General features: G+C 34.7%; 1 protein-coding gene across 1 annotated transcript in view; it reads right to left on the reverse strand.

The window, feature by feature from the left end:
- Positions 1–5,902: 5,902 nt before the first annotated feature.
- ZNF804B (zinc finger protein 804B) overlaps positions 5,903–19,427 on the reverse strand; it is a 553,147-nt gene continuing 539,622 nt past the window's right edge. The window contains exon 4 of the mRNA XM_004602164.2: positions 5,903–10,357. Within this exon, the coding sequence (XP_004602221.2) occupies positions 6,712–10,357 (3,646 nt within the window). The 3' untranslated portion in view covers positions 5,903–6,711. The remainder of the gene's footprint in view (positions 10,358–19,427) is intronic.

Genomic DNA, 19,427 nt, shown 5'->3' on the forward strand with positions numbered 1-19,427 from the left:
CAGTACCTGAACAGGTAGAGCTAGATTTGTTTTTCCAATTATTGTGCCACGTACTAGGAAACAAGTGATGGTTTAGGATTAGTTTTAAGGTACTATGGCAAAATGCAAGAGTTATGTTGGAAACTTTGTAAATGAGCTACAACTTCAAACACCATCAAGATAGCTATGCCAAGCAATATAATCCCAAATAATTTTACCAAATAAACACTCCATTTATAAAGGAAGAAACTTTATAGGATTAGTTAATTTAGATACAGTCCTATTCCATAATAACAGGGATTCTATCAAGTGTGGCAGAAATTGATGAAAAGGAACCACTATCAAATCCATTTTCTGTAATTGAAATAAAAATTTTAGAGAATTATTTTGTGACTTAATCACCTGAGGAGTGGAAGTTAGAACTAGAAACTTTCAAAATTATTCCCCACTATCTATTCATGTCTTTTATTTTATAACATTTTGGACTTTCCTCTCTTGTGATATTTTGGACTTTCAGTAGTGTAGCTAATGTAGCATATATACATGTTTATTTTTAATGATACACTCTTGAAACAGGCGTGACAATCCAGTTCTTCCACAAAAATATTAAAAGAGAATATCTGTAAAAAGAAACTCTTAGGGAATGATATTAAAATATAATTTAGAAATTTTCATTGTATCTTTTTCATACTGAATTTTGCAAGGGATGGTTAGTAAGATGAATCTTTGGGCCAGAGGTATAGCACAGGAGATAAATTACTTGCCTGGCACCCAGCTGGTCCTCGTTCAATCCCTGGTTTCACGTTTGGTTTCCCAAGCACTACAGTAAGTGACTGTGAGAACAGAGTCAGGTCTAAGCTGCCAGCATTGAGCACTGCTGGGTGGCATAAAACCAAACAGCAACAACAAGAATAAGATCAACTTTCCCAAATCTTTAATTCCTTGTTTAAAGTAATTTGCTTAGCTATGTTCGAATCTGGTGAAGCTATCTGATGGTAAATCATTCAAATTTTTGCTTTTTTGGTGCTGGATATTGAATGAGAGCATGACACATACGAGACATATGCTCTGCCACTGGACCATACACCCCCTGCTGCTGTTGGCTCTTTATATCTAAAAAAAAAAAAGTGTGTTTGTGTAAAGATTTCACAGCTTTACTAAAAATATTTTCAATTTTCATTAAGCATTTTTGTCTTAAGACACTTACAAAAACATGTTTCAATGAGACAATATGAAAGAGTTATTGTACAGAGTATTAACTCTTCGAATACAACAGACGTAAAATAAGTTTAATGTTAAAAGCCAACTATTAAATAATTGTGTGAATAGAAAAACAGTGTTAACATAATCCACCAAAGCTGAAAATGTATTTTAATGGACCCAATTTGGAATTTTGTATATATTTAATATTTTTCCATTTCATTTTCTTTGTTCTTAAGTGTTTCACTTGTGGAAAATTACTCTTAAAATAAAACTTTTTGAGCTTAGAATCATTAATTTGGAAGAAGGTAAACTAGAGTGTTGTCAATTACAGGAAAGGCATTTTGAGTATAACTAGAAGAAAAATGTTAATCCAAAATTTGGATATAATTTTTAGAGGATAATTTAACATTCCATTCTGCAAGAAAAATTGTTTAAAAAAATTTGAATTTTTGGGAAAATATTGAAAATTTAAAATATTTGATCTTGAATGTTTCAGTATTTAAAATTGTGCTTTGTAAAAACTCAATTTGTCAAGATTTTCTATTTGTTGAGTCAAACATTGTCTTTTTATATTAGTTACTTTCTCAACCTTAAGGATAATACATGTGATTGTGTTCTGTACAAGGCTACATATTATTATTTATATACAGTGTAATTTATAGAGAGTTATCCTCATTTTTCATTTTCCTCTGCAAGTATTCTGTTTTCTAGTATACATATTTATTTATTTATTTTTACATGGCATTTTCCAGTTTTTTTTTCCCAAAGAATATTATTCTCTAAGAACATCTATAGGAAAAATAAAATCTATTACTCTTTCTTTTTGAAATGCAATATATTCTAGAGCATCCTGGAAGTGATGTAGTTTTTGCTTGCAAGATGTTGAGATATACTGAAAAAAAATAAACCTACTTAATCCTCAAATTCTCTATGTTTTTTTAAAGTGAATTTTCCCATTAATTTCTATAAACTGACAGAACTTGCATTAATCATAAGTACTAGCATAAAAAGTGCCCTGTGTATCAATAGACCACATTTACCTTCATGGATCATTCTAGTTTATAACTGCCTTACTAGAAAAAAAAAGAGGTTGTACAAGTGGTGTAATTTTCCAAGTTAGAAGAGAAATCCTTTACTTAAAATTATGTAAAATTCCTCTTGTAAAACCTAGATTTTTGAGTCATTTTTGCCAGCTTCTTCATATTACTTGGAGTTTGTAGTCTACAGGACTTAGGTTCAATCTCCCCAACAATCTGCATGGGTAACAATTTTAAAATCAAAATATAAATGTACAATTTGACTTTAACTCTTGCTAAATTTTACCTTTCAAATGTCCTATTTATATGTTTGTTAAGTTTTTTTTTTATTTGCACATTGTGATCTCCCATTCATTACATTTGCTTTTTCTGTGTTTGTGTTTTTATCAAGATAGATCTTTCCAGAATTTTGTTCATATTTTATGTTACATTTACTAAAACAGAATGCACATAAATTATTAGACCCAGTCTCTCCAACATTCACACTAATTTTATCTTCTGTATTTTTTATTTTGGGGTTTGGAACCACACCTGACAGTGGCCAGGGCTTATTCTTGGCTTCCTCCAATTATAAATCTGTCTAGGAGTCAGTATATATTGGGAACAGCTGTTTGGCTCTGGAAACATATTAACCACACATGATCAACTATTATCTATAAGAATAATCATGAAATGTCTATGTGATACCTTCCATATATTTAAAATTTATGATTCTACATTTATATTTTGATACAATCACCCACCACAATATCCCTGCTCAAGGTAACAAGAAGCATTACACACTGAAGAAATATTTAGTTTTCTATCAGTCTTCTTGTTGACTCAGAAACTGACATCAGGGTTGATTACCCTCTCTTCTCTGAATTATTTTTATTACTTGTCCTATAGGGCAGACATTGTTTTGCCCCTTTTTTATCAACTTGTACATTTACCACAGTCTTATTTCTTGATCCTTTCTCTTCTACTCTTAGGGCTTTGTCTCTGATCTGAACCTCTTGACCAGACTTATCCCCAGTGCTATTATGCAGACTAGTGACTTTAAATATTCTTTTATGAATTAATGATTTAAAAATCAAATACCCTTTATTCAAACTTTATTAATAGTTATAATTATCAATTCAATATTTCCACTCTTATGTTTAATAGACATCTTGAACAGAATTGTAAACTTATCCTCCTGAAGTAACCTACTCCTCCCACACTATTCACATTTCAGTTGCCACTAAATACATTTTAGTTAGTTGTGCAAAAACTATTGTTTTATTTCCAACTTCCCTTTTTCTATTATATCGTACACTCAATGTGAAGCACTTATATGAAACATTTTTATCAACTAATTGGCCGTTCTATTCCTACATTTACTTTTCTAGAGTTTATTCACATTATTTAAATAGTTAGCTTCTCTAATTGATGAATAAACCTTGTAAAATCTAAGATGACACATACTGTCAGAATTAACTAATAGCTTCTAATGCACAATAAAGTAATTGTAAAAGTTATAATGTTATTACACAATTCCTTTTATAACATTATTTCCTATAATTCTTCCTCTGAAAACTTACCAGATAAAGTGTGATCAGAATATATTTTGAGCACAGCAAATTACATCTCACTGACTGTTACTCTTCTCTTAGCTTAGAATCCTCATTCCTTCATTTACTTCACAACTTTACTGAAATAACACATTTACAGTAAATCCTGTCCTCACCAATCTATTTATTATCGTACTTTACCTGCTACATCCATAGAGTACTTTACCTGTCTTTTGTATTCATCCTCCCATAACATTTATCATTATCAAAGTGTATGTTTTACTTGACCATTTTGACACTTATCTATATAACTCAACTTTTAAATTAACAGTAATCCTATTAAATTCTCTTAACCTCACAAAAAGAGACATTTGATTTATCTTTCCTACTATTCTGTGTGTTTTCTGAGGGATAAATGATGTCACGAGGCCTATATTAGATAATTCTCTGTGGTACAATTTAACAATCTATGTTAAAATTATCTCAGTTTTACTTATTTCTTTTCCTTGTTGGTTTTACAATTTCCACTTGAAGAAATTTCTTCTTTATAGAGAAGTCCATGTAAAATCAATTAATATAACACTAGTCCTCCATTTCTCATTAGATTATCTACTCCTCCTAGTAAATAATAAGCACATGTAGAACATCTACTTCATTTTTTTCCTCAATAAACAAGGTGTTTAAAATACATCACCTACTATCTATTTATTTTAATCCATGACTACTGTGCTACTAACTAGATAAATGGCACATTGATGATGATTATTAAAGTTTTTCTCCTTTCAGTTTATTAAGGATTATTTAAAAGACTACAATTTTCCTTCTCAGGGGTAGATTTTTTAATACCTCCTCTGATATCACAATTTTGACAATTTTTCACTTGCTGTACAAATCAACTTTTACTTACTGAGATCTGTTTTCCCACTGTCCAAGATACTTTATCCAATGAAAATTTTTATCACTGATAACTTGAGATAGTCATTTCCATGCCATCAACTCATATCAATCTGAGTTAGTTAAAATTAAACACTCAGTAGAGGTTCTGTGGTCTAGCCTTCTGAGAGATTAAATTGTTTCCCAAGACAGTTATAAAAATTAATCAGCTGCACTCTATTTCATTATAGGATTTCTATTGAGTTCCCATAATTACTACATCTTGGCTGTACATCAGTTTTGCAATGTTTTAGAAAATAGTTATTCACATCACACTTTTTCCATTTGCTGGGTCACTTTAGATTTAAAAAATACCTCCATTTATTTATTATTTTATAATAATTTTTATAAAATTTCACACTAGTTTAAAATTTTTTCCTATTAGATGACTTTTCTCTTTACTTTCATCTTCCCCATTTCTCTTATATAAGCTTGACTTCATCACATCACATTCCAATGAAAATTTCTTCCCTACAAGTCTCTGGTGACACATAGGATACTATGTATTTTTTATGTTAAAATTTTAAATCTTACCATTCTCTCCTCCCTCATTGAATCTTACCAACCTATCATTTCATCGATGTTTTTGGCAAGTATGAAGAATTTAACTTTTAAACTTCAATTTCTGCTTTGGAAAAGAGAAATGATAAAACTGCTTTCAAAATATAGCTGTGACAAATGAGTTCATGACAGCCAAGTGCTTAATTTGGCTTACTGATACATAATAGTTTTTCTGTAAATACAGCCCTTTCTTACTTGAGAAGTCAAAATGAACAAGCTTCTCATCCTCTAGTGGTAGAGTTTATATTGTTTAATACTTGCTGATATTATCACTGATTATCTTCAGTTCTGTTTAGTTTGATTGTCTCTAGAACCAAAGTTTGTGGTGACTGTGCTGTGATATAAGTTTTCACTTCAATATGTGAATTCACCAAACAAACTGACTGCCACTTATAACAGAGATAAGTGTAACAAATGCCAGGGACAGAAAACGTTTTGAATAATAAAATTAATCACTCAAAAATTGAAAAAAAATGTAAGTTTGGTGATTTATTCATCATCCAGTTTTAGAAATATCTAATACAATTAAGTAAAACACAACAAATGCTTTATAAGATTTCTATCAATGAATATGATAAAGATCTGTATTTCCTAACATTTATCATCCAATTACACATGTTAATAAATGGACACAGGAAGATTTCTGAGTAAAAGAATAAAGAAAACAATATTGTAACCCTTATAGTATTTGAAAGATTAACTGATATATTCAGATTGCTTTTTATTATATTTTAATTTTTATTTACCTTATAACATATTAATGACAGCATATATGTTTTTTAACACAAAACTTGACCATTATTTATTTTATATTTTGGTGATTCTTTACTTTGAAATTTCTCTTGACATAGTTGTATGTGAAAAAGAATATAAACCAGCTTTTTCACCAGAACTCTAAAACACAATGTATTAAAGATTGTTTTAATTGAAGACTCAACCTGCATTACACAGGAAAATTCTTACTATCTTTTATTTTCTACAATGATGTAATTGTCTATTAAACCATTACATCAAAATCTTAGTCAATAACTAAACACAGTGATTATTTTAATAGTTATTTCATTTCATTTTTGTTAAATTGAAAAATAAAACAAAATGTCCACTCATTCACTCATTCATGGAACTCCTAGAACATATTTTATGTTTTATTTGAGTTTCTTTGTAAAAGATATGCCTAAATTTTACCTTTGTAAAATATTATGTGAGAAATCTTCCAAACAGATTTTAACACCTATCTTCTATATTTTCATAAAATTAATTTTAATCTTCTCTATTATTTTCACAAGTTAAACAAGATGTTAATAATGATCCTGTTTTGATATTGACAGTTTGGCTTTTAATGATATATTGGTCAAATTTCAAATTGATATCAATATACTTAGTCCTATAATAATCAGACCAGTAAAATATATCATTTTGTAGGTAGTGACAATTTTATTTAGACACAATAGAATTTCTAATGCTTATTAGTTCAAATGTGCTGACACATTTAAGGCTTCTTTCACTCCATTTAACTGTTGCATCTGACTGGAGCAAGAATGATGGCAAAGATCCTGACCTTGAAAGACAGGTTGGATTAAAGGATTCAGATGGATGATAGAAGTTGTAGCCGGGTTTATGTGAGGGCCAAAGAAGGCAGGGAGAAAGGCTGTAGAAGACAGAGGTTGAAGAGTAATATGAGGTGTTTGGAAAGGGGTAGCTGTAACCAAATGTAGGGGATGACCAGCTAAGAAAGTGGGGCTTGGGGGGAGGATGGTTGGCATTAGAGGAGAAAACGTGAATGGGGGAAAATGGGACTGTGAAAGAGGATGCAACTGAGTTATTGGGAGGTGACCGCTTTGGGGATTTATGGAAGTAGAAACAGCAAAATGCTGCAGAAATGTGTGATGGATGGTGGTGATAGAAGCATGCTGGTGAAGTGGAACTGTGTGGACAGTTGAGGCTGGAGAAAAGGCAGCTGGCCCTGCAGCAGGCAAAACTCGAAGATGTCTTGATAGGAGCTGTTTCTGCATGTGCTGCTGGGCTTGTAGTTGTAGAAGCTTATATTTATCAATTTCATCAGGAGAAAATGTTATTTGCTGTTGAATTAAAGGAGGAGAGAGAGATTTATGACATACTCCTAATTCATCTTCTACGTTGTCGTGCCTCTGCATATTTCTGTCGTGGTAAGTGTTTATATTTCCCTCTACATAATTCAAATGCATGCTTACATCCTGTAAGTCTACGTTTATTTGGTTTTCTTTGGTCTCTGTTGAATCAGTCACACCAGTGTATCTGTTAGAAGGAAAAGCACCAGGTACATTATTTGATACCAAATCACAGTTTTGAATGAATGGCTGGGATTCACTACTTGGAGGTCTTGATTGTTCTTTTGTGGTTGTGTTCATTTTTATGTTTGGTAACTGAGACTCTGCTCCCATGTGAATTACACTTTTAGAAAGATGGTTATCACAATCAGTGTCTACTAAAACGGTAAAATTATTTGTCTGTGCACATTTGACTTTGTCCTTCTCAATAGTTCTTTCAATTGTACTGCCTGTGTCAGTTCCTTGTCTTCTGTTCTGTATCTGGTCAGACAAAGACAATGCTGGCCTGTTACATCCTGGAACTGTAAATTGAACTGTACATTGAATTTGTGAATGTGCTTCTGATTCATTTTTACACCTGTTTGATGGGACTCCAGAATCAGTTGACTGTTCCTTCTTGGCTTTTATTCTTTCTAGAAGATTTTTGGCTGTCAAGGGGGCTCTTTTGCCTTCTGTAATGGTTAACTCTGTTACTTCTGAAGGGTTGCTGGAACAGGTCCTAAGGAGGCAGTTGATATTCCCAGAGTTAGACTTAATGGAGTTTACTTTTTGAAGGTCACAAATGTGATGGCTCTCCAAATACTCTTGATTACTTTTGCTTTCATTCAAGTAATAAACTTTTTTTCTTGAATAAGAACTAAATAGGCTTGGCTGAGGTCCTGGACATTTTAGTGATTTTTCATTGTTGCCAGCACAAGTAACCTGCGTGTTAATGTCATAATGCAATATTCTCCTGGATCTGGGACCTGAAAATTGTTGAGCTTTGCCTAATTTATTTCTTTCTCTAAAGTGGCCGTATCTATGTTTTGAATATTTTTCATTTTTAAATGATGCCCATAATTTGAAGTTCTTTTCTGTCTGTGTGTCAGTAGGTAGACAGTCACCCTTTGCTCTCTCCTCAGACCAATAGATGCAATTGTGCTTTGGGCGTTTCCTTATGTGCCTCTCAACTGAGTTATGTGCTCCCTTAGAAAAGTAGAGCAAATCACTGCCATCATTATCATTGGATTTGTGATCCAAACAAGGACTTAAGCTGGATGTGCTGCCAGGGGTTGTGTCTGAAGGACTAGACTCTCTGTTCAGAGATGACTTGGGAGATATTTCCTTGAAACTTTGATTTCCACACCCAGAGACTGTGTTAGTCATGTTGATGTGATTACTATGTAAAATTACACTGAAGTTCTTCTCATGGTCACCATCACCCTCCAGTGCATAAAGACTAGAATTCCAGGTGAATTGAGTTCCATCTTCAAAATCTGAATTAGGATCACAGTGAATCAGTGTATGCTTTTTAGTTCTAGAGATGTAAGGAGAAAATGACAGGCCTTCATTTGAATCATTTAAAACTACTCTCTGGCAGCTTTGCCAATGTGTCCTTGAAGGCTTCTGAAGTTCATCATCACTGTTATTATTGTTCCCCACACAATTCTTTAGAGAGATATCAAGGTAAGCAGGCACTTCAGGATTTTTCACTTCCAAATCACTTGTACTAAAATTATGCTTACTCATATTTGGTTCTGAATCACCACAGTCCAAGTTATATTTTCTCTGGAAATTTTCCCAATCTGGATTAGCTATCATCATCTTTGGTTTCAGAGACTGATTATTTTCTTGGATCAATTTTTGTTGGCCTTTGATTAAACCTGAGTCTTGTCTCTCTCTTGTCTTCACTTTCAAGGGCTCCTTAATCAGTTCTGTTTTTAAGTCCTCCAGATCACCGCCATCCTTTGTATTCCGAGAAAGCTTAAAATCAAAGTATAATGGGTTGCAGCCATAAGAGATACAGGGTTTAGTTTTTGTAAAAAGCAGAAGTTCTGTAGGCCATTGGAGAGTGGTCTGACCATCCTTGCTTTGTACATGGAGAAAAGGCAATGGTTTCGACTTCACATCATGGGAGCATGCTTCTCTTATAAGCCTTTGCACATTTTTGCTACCTCTATCTGTTTCATCTAGAGATTTTTCTCCATTCCCCACTCTACATTTCGAATTCAGATGCACTGTGCTGTTTTGTTCACTTGGCTCTGGTGATGGAAACTCATCCAGACATTCAAATATCCTGGCATCACTCTGCTTATAAATGTTTGGTGGGCTGGAGAAAGTGTTTGCTTGGCATGAGTAACTAACACAGTTTTCTGAAGTGTTCTTCAATATAGTTCTAGTTTCTTTTTCTCTGCTGGAAGGAGTAAAATCCACATCTGAAAGATGAATGTTTGATTTAGAGAATGAAGTATGGATGCCAAGTGAATCTTCCAGTGTTTCATCAGTAGAGTCATTTTTGTCTTGCAGAATTTGAGAGCTTATGGTGAAGGTATTGTGTAAAACACTTTCCAGATGGCTTGGTGAGATGTTTATATCTTTTTCTTTAGTGAAGTGTGTATTCTCATTTGCAAACCTGCAGCACTTGCATTTTTCTGCAGTTTGTTTAGTTTTATAGATGGGTGACTTGTTACAATCATGAGTTTCTTCTGTGTTCTCACTGAACACTGATGCTGAAGATTCTAATTTTAGATGCACTTTTTTGGAAAAAGAAAATGATACTCCTGTTCTATGATTTGCATTGCTAAGATCTGAAGATGTTTGTTGTACCTGATTTCCAAACAAATAACGTTTGTCTGTTTGTAATTGGTGTCGATTTGGCACAGTGGCCCGCTGTTTATTGGAGATGCTTCTGGAGAGATTTTTTCCTTGAAGAGCATTCTTCATGCAGGATACCTTTCTGCTGTTCTTAACTGGAAAAATTCCTTGCTGAAGTTGTTTTTCTAAGGCCACTCTGGGGGCTTTGTTTGCTGGTCCACTCCCGGAAACACTGCAAATAAAATATATATTGAATGATTTAAAAATTATTATAAGTTTTATATATGTGTAAGCATTATATTTATTTCTATGATTTGTTATGCTTTTTTTTTAGCTACTCCTGACTTTGCTCAGGTCTTTTTCCTGGCTCTGAGCCAAAGCAGCTTTTGGGCACAATGTCAGGTGCCTGAGATCCAATCCAAGGCAAGTGCCCTGCCTTGTTGTGTTAATTCTCTGGGCCCACATGCTATATTTTTGATTATGTAAAGTGTAATGAAACCATGTTTCTGTGTTTACATAATTCAGCCTATGTTTAGAGTGACTAGTTATAATATGTACCATTTAAAGTATATTCTTTGAAAATTAAATTTAAAATTGAAAGGTGCATATTTTATGACATTGTTGCATGAATGTCCTTCAAAAACGTTAAATTCAATGGGCACCATACTGACTTATTAAAAATTTTTTTACAAAAAGTGTCCCAATAGTATTATGCTTTTTCGGTACAAGTTTTAATATTTCACAATATCATTTTTTTGGTTTTAGATTTCCCTCATTGAAAGGACGGGTGTTGGAATCTTGTATGACTGAAACCCAATCATAAACAACTTTGTAACTGTGTATCTCATTGTGATTCAATGAAAAAAAAATTCCCTCTCGTTTACTTCCTTGTAAAATAAATAGCTGGTTCTTTATGACTTGTCACACATTTGGTTATAATAAATTTATAATAAAGAATTATACATCTTTAAGCCATTTTAATATCTTCAATTATTTTTAAATATGTTTCCTTCACTCATAATTTTTTTTGTTTTTTTTGTACAATTTTAAATTCTTTTGACAGCTTAAAATACTAATTCTACTTAGTTTAATTAGAAATCCAGTTGAAGTCCTGGAAATAGTAATATATAAGAGATGAAGTTGTTGGGGTCAGAGTGATCATACAGAGGGCAGGATGCTTGTCTTGTATGCAGCTGACCTAAGATTGATCCCTGGCACCTCATAAAGGTTCTGGAGCACCACCAGCAGTAATCTCTGACCTTGGAGCCAGGAATCAACCCTGAGCACTTCAAGGTGTGACTCCAAAGTAAAAAAAAAAAAAAAAAAAAGAGAGAATGGATAAAATTTATTAGATGAACATCATTTATTTGATATTCCACATCTAAGTTTCTACTATAGAGGCTTTATTTGATTGATATTCCATCTCTAAGTTTCTACTATAGGGGCTGGAGTGATTGTTTAGCAGGGAAGATGCTTCTCTTCCACATGGCTGAACTATATTTGATCCTTTGCATTTCATAAGGTCCTCTGAGAGTCAGGAATGAGGCCTGAGCAATGCTGGTGTGGCCCCCAAACAAAAGTGAAACACAGGGGCTGGAGTGATAGCACAGCGGGTAGGGTGTTTGCCTTGCATGAGGCTGACCCAGGTTTGATTCCCAGAATCCCATATGGTCCCCTGAGCACCGACAGGGTAATTCTTGAGTGCAGAACCAGGAGTGACCCCCGTGCATTGCCAGGTGTGATGCAAAAAGAAAAAAAAAGGTGAAACACAAAGTTCTACTATTAAAAATAAATAAATAAATAAATAACAAAAAACAGGCTTCTCATGGTTAACCAATACAAATCACAACCTTTGTCTGTTTCTTTGCTTTGATTTTTTATGGGCTTCTGTTAATTTTTAAATTTTAGATTTTTATTTCATTTTTATTCAATTATTTGCTATATGTGTGTACAAAACTTAAGGCACTGATATTCTTCTAATATGTAGCTTAAATACTAATGAGAAGGAAAGCTTTCTCAGGCCTTGTTCTGAGAAATTCTTATTTGTTAACTTGACTTATGACAGTTTTATGCCAATTAACACAGAACTCAAGTTTCACAATACTTTTTATACTAAATTTAATTTTGATTACTTCCTTGGCTTTATATACTTAATATTACAGAGGGCGCCCAGAGATGAACCAAGAGCCGTGGCACGAGAAGCAGAGCCTCCGCGCCTACTGACTGTGATCCTGAGGTCTCCTAACCCATTTTGGCACCAGAGCAGATTCTTGCAGCCATGCATTTTGACTGTGAACTGAACTACAACCTCGTGCAGCCCGGGGAGGGATTTTTTTCCCTCTCCACCCCATTTTTCTGAGCGAAAATGGCGGCAGCGGCAGCAGCCACGCGGTGAGAGCCACCCTCTAAGACCCCTCCACCAGGAGGTAGGACTCTCTTTAGTGACGTAGCCTGTAGGTGATCCTGGGAGGGGAGGTGTTCCCGGCGCGCCTTCTGCCCAGAGATGAACCAAGAGCCGCGGCACGAGAAGCAGAGCCTCCCGCCTACTGACTGTGATCCTGAGGTCTCCTAACCCATTTTGGCACCAGAGCAGATTCTTGCAGCCATCCATTTTGACTGTGAACTGAGCTAAAATATTAGAAACCCAAAACCGCGCGGCCGCGATAGTGGCCGCGCGGACTCAAAGTCTTCACTTTTACCAAGGAAGAGAAATTATTAGATGATGCTTATTCAGCAGGCCTGATTGTTTGGGAAAATTTCCAATCAACAATAGTGAGTTCTGTATGGAAATATGAAATGTACTCAATATATATAGAGAATAATGGGAATATCATTAGCTACTTAGATGGGGGGTGGGTGGGAGGGGGGTGTATTGGGGTTCTTGGTGGTGGAACGGGTGCACTGGTGAAGGGATGGTGGTTTAATCAGTATTTGACTGTGACTTAAAAAAAATGTATTTGCTTCTATTATTTTGCTTCATTAACTAAATGAAGTAAATTTTGTCCAGGGTAGTTAAAAATAAAAATATTACTTTTGCATTGAAAAAAAAAATAGAATGTGCACTGGTGGAGGGATGGGTACTCGAACATTGTTTGACTGAAACATAATCACAAAAATTTGTAAGTCTGTAACTGTATCTCACGGTGATTCATTAAAATAAAAAAGAATTTAAAAATTAAAAAAAAATATTACAGAGGACACATTTTGTCTCTTTTCATTCATCTTTTGAAACAAATATGTTCTTGGTATTTGCTGGATTTTACGTATTTCCTTTTAATTATAACACACTATCCTATATCACACTTTTTCTGTTTTATACATAAGTATAAATTTCTGTTATATGTATGCATATACAAATGTGTGTATGTGTAAAAATATATGCATGGTAAGTATACATGGTTAATATACATATATGGCATATATAAATTTTCTATAGATATAAGTGTGTATTCTATAATCAGAACACAATTATAGATTAATTTCTTTATTTCCTTTGGTTAAATCTTACCAATACATCTAGACACTTTCAATTTTTTTCAGTTCTGATACTTTTTTTTTGGTAAAGCAAAATATTTTTATTGAAATAAATTTCTTTTAAATATGAGAAGAGACGAAAAGAGAGAAATGAAGGAATGAGCATGTGTTAAAAGAGATCATGGGCTTCTCTAGAGTGGAAAAGCAAAGGAGAAAAACCAGATATGTGTTCAATGAGAACACAGGCTTGAAAAGGGAGCTTGCATTTTCTTCTCTGATTTTGTAGATGATTCCTTCTTTCCTGTCCTAGAATTATTTATTGTCCTGAAAATTGAATGCTAAGTTTGTTGATTTTCCTGAATGTATATGTTTAGAGCTTATTGCTATGCTTCCAGTGCCTTCTAGACCAGGAATTCTTAAACCTTTTCCATGTGGTTTTCTCTTTTACCCAATTTTTTTATACAAACTTAAATATATAAAATGGTATTTAAATAAAATATTTACTACTAGTAACACACAAATTTATCTTTAAGCATCTTTTTATAACTCCTACATTCATTTATGCAACATCATATAAGATCAACATCCAATTTAATTAGTAAATTTCTAAACATTAGTCTAGTCTAGGGGTATAAGAATAGTTTACTATATTTCATAGAGAATATCTTGTTTTCAACTTTGATTTAACTGGTTCACAATTTACTTGTTACAAATTTATGTTTATTCTGCTCACGATAATTTGAATGTTGAAATAATAACTATAGTTACCATCCAGTTCTCAATGATTACAGGTTTTCCCCTTTTTATGAAAAAAATTCTTGCAGCTTTATATTTATAGTGTTCTCTGGGAATAGAGAGACAGTACAAAGGTTAGACACTTGCCTTGCACATGGCTGACCTTGGTTTAATCGCTAGCAATTAATATGGTACCATGAAAACACTGTGAGGATTGATTCCTGAGAACAGAGGCAGGAGTAAGCCTAAACTCCACTGGGTGTGGTCCCCAAAACAAAGTGAACAAATAAATAAAGTTGTAGCACTAACTTGAATCTTATGGAAAATATATTTGTAAGCTTCTGAAATTGTATAGTTCCCTATAATTATTTACAATGATAATATTCCTCTTATTCATCATATTCAATTCTATTTTTGTCACTTTTTCATGATTCAGAGAAGTATTTTAGTGTATGCATTATGTGAAATGAAGAAGAAAACTCTAAAATAGTGTATAACTTATTAGATATTTATTTTATACACACCTAAAGAGAGGAAGCACAGAGTCATGCTAATATTTTGGGGAGAAATGTGCAGTAGTGAATGCTAGAGATTCTTTTTCATGACTGTATCTTATCTTTGGATTAAATAGGAGTTTAAATTTTTTATTAAATTAGCTTTTCCAGGAATTTTAACCAATCTAACAAAATATGCCCTAAATACAGCATAGATTATTCCTAAATTTTATTTTATTTATTTATTTATTTATTTATTTTGCTTTTTGGGTCACACCTGGCGATGCACAGGGTTTACTCCTGGCTCTGCACTAAGGAATCACCCCTGACGGTGCTCAGGGGACCATATGGGATGCTGGGAATCGAACCCTGGTCAACAAAGCAAACGCCCTACTTGCTGTGCTATTGCTCCAGCCCCATATTCCTAAATTTTAGATTACAGGTCTTATTATTCCCACCACATGCTTTAATTGTGAAGCAGGCATTTTATTCATTTTCACTTATCTTTTTATTTTTATTAATAATGCTTTTGCATATCTTACTATTATGTCATGTTCATTCTCTGCTTTTCTTTGTGTTAATTAATTCTTGTTTTCTCTATTGCTTTTTCATCACTTATGTCTTTAATATGCAATATTGTAGAATTTTATAAATTCCATTTATGATCCTTTAGTTTTTTAAGTCTCTTTGTTTACTTTGTTACTGCATTATATTTTTCCTTCTAGTCCTTAATTTTATTCTCACTTCAATATCCAATCTATATTTGTAATAATACTTTTTCATAAGTTTAAACATTTTATGACCACATCATATTTAATTGAAGGTTTTGGCTCACCAATGTCACTGTTGTCACAAAATTCCAAATGGGCTAGGACCACTGCCTCCTTTGTGCAAAATTCTACTTCACAGAGCAGGGAGAAAGGACTGCAAAGTTTAGGTTTAAGAAGAGAACTCCCAGAATGACCACCAACTGGGAGCCCTTTGGCACTATAGTAGCAATTTGGGAAGATGCTGTCGTTGACAACATCGACTAGGAATATGTTCTTCTGATTCAGAACCTCCATGACTGGATGAAGAATGCTGAGAGTGGGAAAGTCACAAACAGACGCCTGTCTTCAGAAACTCTCGAGCTCATTCGCCAACGTGGTTTGGCAGGAGCTTCAGGCAACCACAAGCTAACGTCCAAGCTCACAAAGCTGTGCAGAGAAGCGATAAAGGAAGATCTCAAAGAGAGAAGAGCAGCATTGTTGGCCAATGCAACAGTAGCTGGGAAAAGTATTCGCAATGCTCATCTGTCCTTCGTCAACTACAAGACCAAGAAGACTGCCCTCCGACCTCCTGGTGGATCTATCACATCTTCCAGAAAGGCAATGGCGAGGATTATTCACGACTTCTACTCGGATCTCTTCAGCAGCCATGTCCACCTGCTCAGATACCAAATTCCACAGGATGGATATGTCCTTCCCAACGTCCTCTTTTCCGAAATCCGACAAGCCATTTTGTCGGTAAAGACACGTACAGCACCCGGTCCAGACAAGGTCAGACCCAAACACCTGAAGAATCTGACACCAGTACTTGTGTCAATACACTGGCTCGGCACTTCACACACTACCTGTCCATATGCAAGTTTCCGTCGATATGGAAAACCAGCAGGACTGTTCTGTTATGCAAGAAGGGAGACATCCATGACATTGGCAATTATCACCCAGTCTGCCTCTTGTCCATCATCTACAAGATGTTCACTCAAGTCATCCTGAATAGAATAGGTAGAACACTAGACGAAGGACAACCATGAGAGCAAGCCGGCTTCCAAAAAGGATTCAGCACAATTGACCATATCCACATGGTGACCAATCTCATTGAGGCTTCATGAAAGTTCAAGATGCCCCTTTGTCTAACGTTCATAGATTTAAAGAAGGCCTTTGATTCTGGTGAGACTAAAGTAGTCATCAAAGCCTTAGCCAAACAGGGCAGTCAAAGTCAGTTCATCAAGATCTTACATGAGCTATATTATGTATTCACCACCATGATCTCACCATTCTACAAGGAAGTGATCATTGATGTAAAGAGAGGGGTTCAACAGGGTGATACCATTTCACCCAAACTCTTCAGTGCCACCCTCGAGAATGTCATGTGATGACTGGAATGGGAAGGAATGGGAGTGAAGATAGACGGTCGGCAACTACACCACCTCTGCTTCACTGATGACATTGTTCTCATTACACCAAACATTAGCCAAGTTGCACAAATGCTGGCTGACTTCGACCGCGAGTGTGGAAAGGTCGGACTACAGCTGAATCTCACCAAAACAATGTTCATTAAAGACAAACTAGTCCCTGGCATTCCATTTTCTCTCAACAGAACAAATACATCCAAATGCATAGCTATGTGTACCTAGGTCGAGAACTCAACTTGAGGAACTACTTGGCGCCAAAACTGCGCAGGAGGAAGAGAGCAGTGTGGAAAGCCTTCAAGAGCATCAAAGAAGTGCTTAAGAGGACAAAGAACCTCTGGCTCCAGGCACATCTTTTCAACTCCACCGTCTTCCTGCACTAACATATGCCTCAGAAACCTGGGCCCTACAAAAACAGGATAAGAACACTGTTCCGGTATCCCAAAGAGGAATCTAAAGATATATGCTTAGAGTATCACGTTTCACTCAACTGAGCGAAGGAATCTGGAGTCCTGACCTTCTTCAAGGATCAAGAATCAGGGATGCTCTCTTGTTTGCCAAGGCATTGGAAATCAGATGGCTGGACTCGTAATGAGATTTAGAGATGACTGCTGGACTAGAGCTGTTACTAACTGGATTCCATGGGACATCAAAAGACTGCATGGCCGCCCACCTATGAGATGGTCAGACTTCTTCGTCAAGACCCTGAATGAACGGTTTGAGGCTCTTCCTGTTCCTGGAGAGAGCAGATACCACTGGGCTACACTAGCATTTGATAGGGACGAATGGAGATATTACTGGTGCCCATTTGAGCAAATCGAAGATCAACAGGATGACAAGTGATATATGTGACAAATTTAAACATTTTATTCTAATTTTAATAATTTGCCTCTTATTTTCATGCTTTAAACTTTCTATTATTCTTTTGCTTAATAGTTCTTAAACTTAATTTCCTTATATTAATTTAGAAATGCTAAGTTTACAGCTTACAGAATAGTTAAGGTTTCATTTTTAGAGCTGTTTTCTCAAAATTTCATGCCTTTTCTAATACTTTCCTTAGTTCCTTTCTGTATTTTTTTTCATTGTTTCTTTACTTTGGTGTTTGGGTCCATACTTGATGGTGCTCACCATTTACTCCTGACTTTGTGCTCATAGATCACTCCTGGCATACTTGGAAGGACATTTGTGATGCTAGGATCTAACGCAGGTTGGCCATGTGCAAGGCAAGCTCACAATCCATTGTACTATCACCCTTGCCCCACTTTTTGCATCTTTTTCTTTGTTTTGTTTTTTTTTTTTTGGTCATACTCAGTGATATTACTCTGGGGTTTACACTCAGGAATTACTCCTTGCAGTGCTTGGAGGACCAAGTGGGATGCCGGGGATTGAACCCTCGTCAGCCACATGCAAGGCAAATATCCTACCTGCTGTACTATCATTCTGGCTCTCTTCTACATATTTTTATATATAATGACTAGTAACATGGTTATAATGGCAACTCATTCTTATTAATGAAATATCTATTCCAGCGGTTCTTCAAAAATTCTAACCCTTGACACTTGTTCTATACACAATTTAATTCTCCTCTCAACTAAAAACATGCTTTCTAAATAAGAAACAAAACACAGAGAGAATCAGTGTGTGTGTGTGTGTGTGTGTGTGTGTGTGTGTGTGAGACAGAGAGAGAGAAAGACTGAGAGATAGATGATTTCTTTACATCAAGCTCTTCCTAATGACCATATTTCCTAGCTTTTGCTTTTAAATATTGAGGAAGAAAGTCTTTAGCAAGACGCATTATGCTGCAACACAACCAGAGAATGAAATACCCCTCAGACATAACTGGCCTTAGGAACCAGGTGGGGTTGAACTACATGAGAAGTTCAAAGTTGATGGGTTTTTATCAGTTTTTTTTAACAGTTTTCTGAAATAATTTTTCACTGGGTTGCTGAAGTTATTCTTACTACCACTCAGTTCACTGCTATTTCCTACAGGGAAAGAATCTTCTCATTTTAAAATACTTCAATATGAGACTAAATGACAAATGAATGTTATCCAGTGGGAGGGAAATACATATAAACAGTTTTACTTAAAAATATTTTTATTTTTCATTTTACTTCCCCCCCCCAAAAAAAAGATATTACAATTATGTGATTTCTCTTAGGTGAGGCTTACAAAGAAAACAATTGAAAGCAGATGGTGGGTCATGAATGATGATGAAATAAATTTCCTAGTTTCAGGTTTTGTCTTTCAAAAAATAAATTCCTTTCATTTTCCTAACAATACGAACAGACTGGAACCTAGAAAGACTGCCTACTGTATTATAGGACACCGGCACAAAATAAGCAGTTTTAGTTAATATGATTTCCAGAGGAACAGTTTTAACTTAATAAAGTAGACCTTTGAATTTGCTTTTATTTGGAGGAGAG

The sequence above is a fragment of the Sorex araneus genome, chromosome 1 (assembly GCF_027595985.1).
Source record: "Sorex araneus isolate mSorAra2 chromosome 1, mSorAra2.pri, whole genome shotgun sequence".
Lineage (NCBI taxonomy): Eukaryota > Metazoa > Chordata > Mammalia > Eulipotyphla > Soricidae > Sorex > Sorex araneus.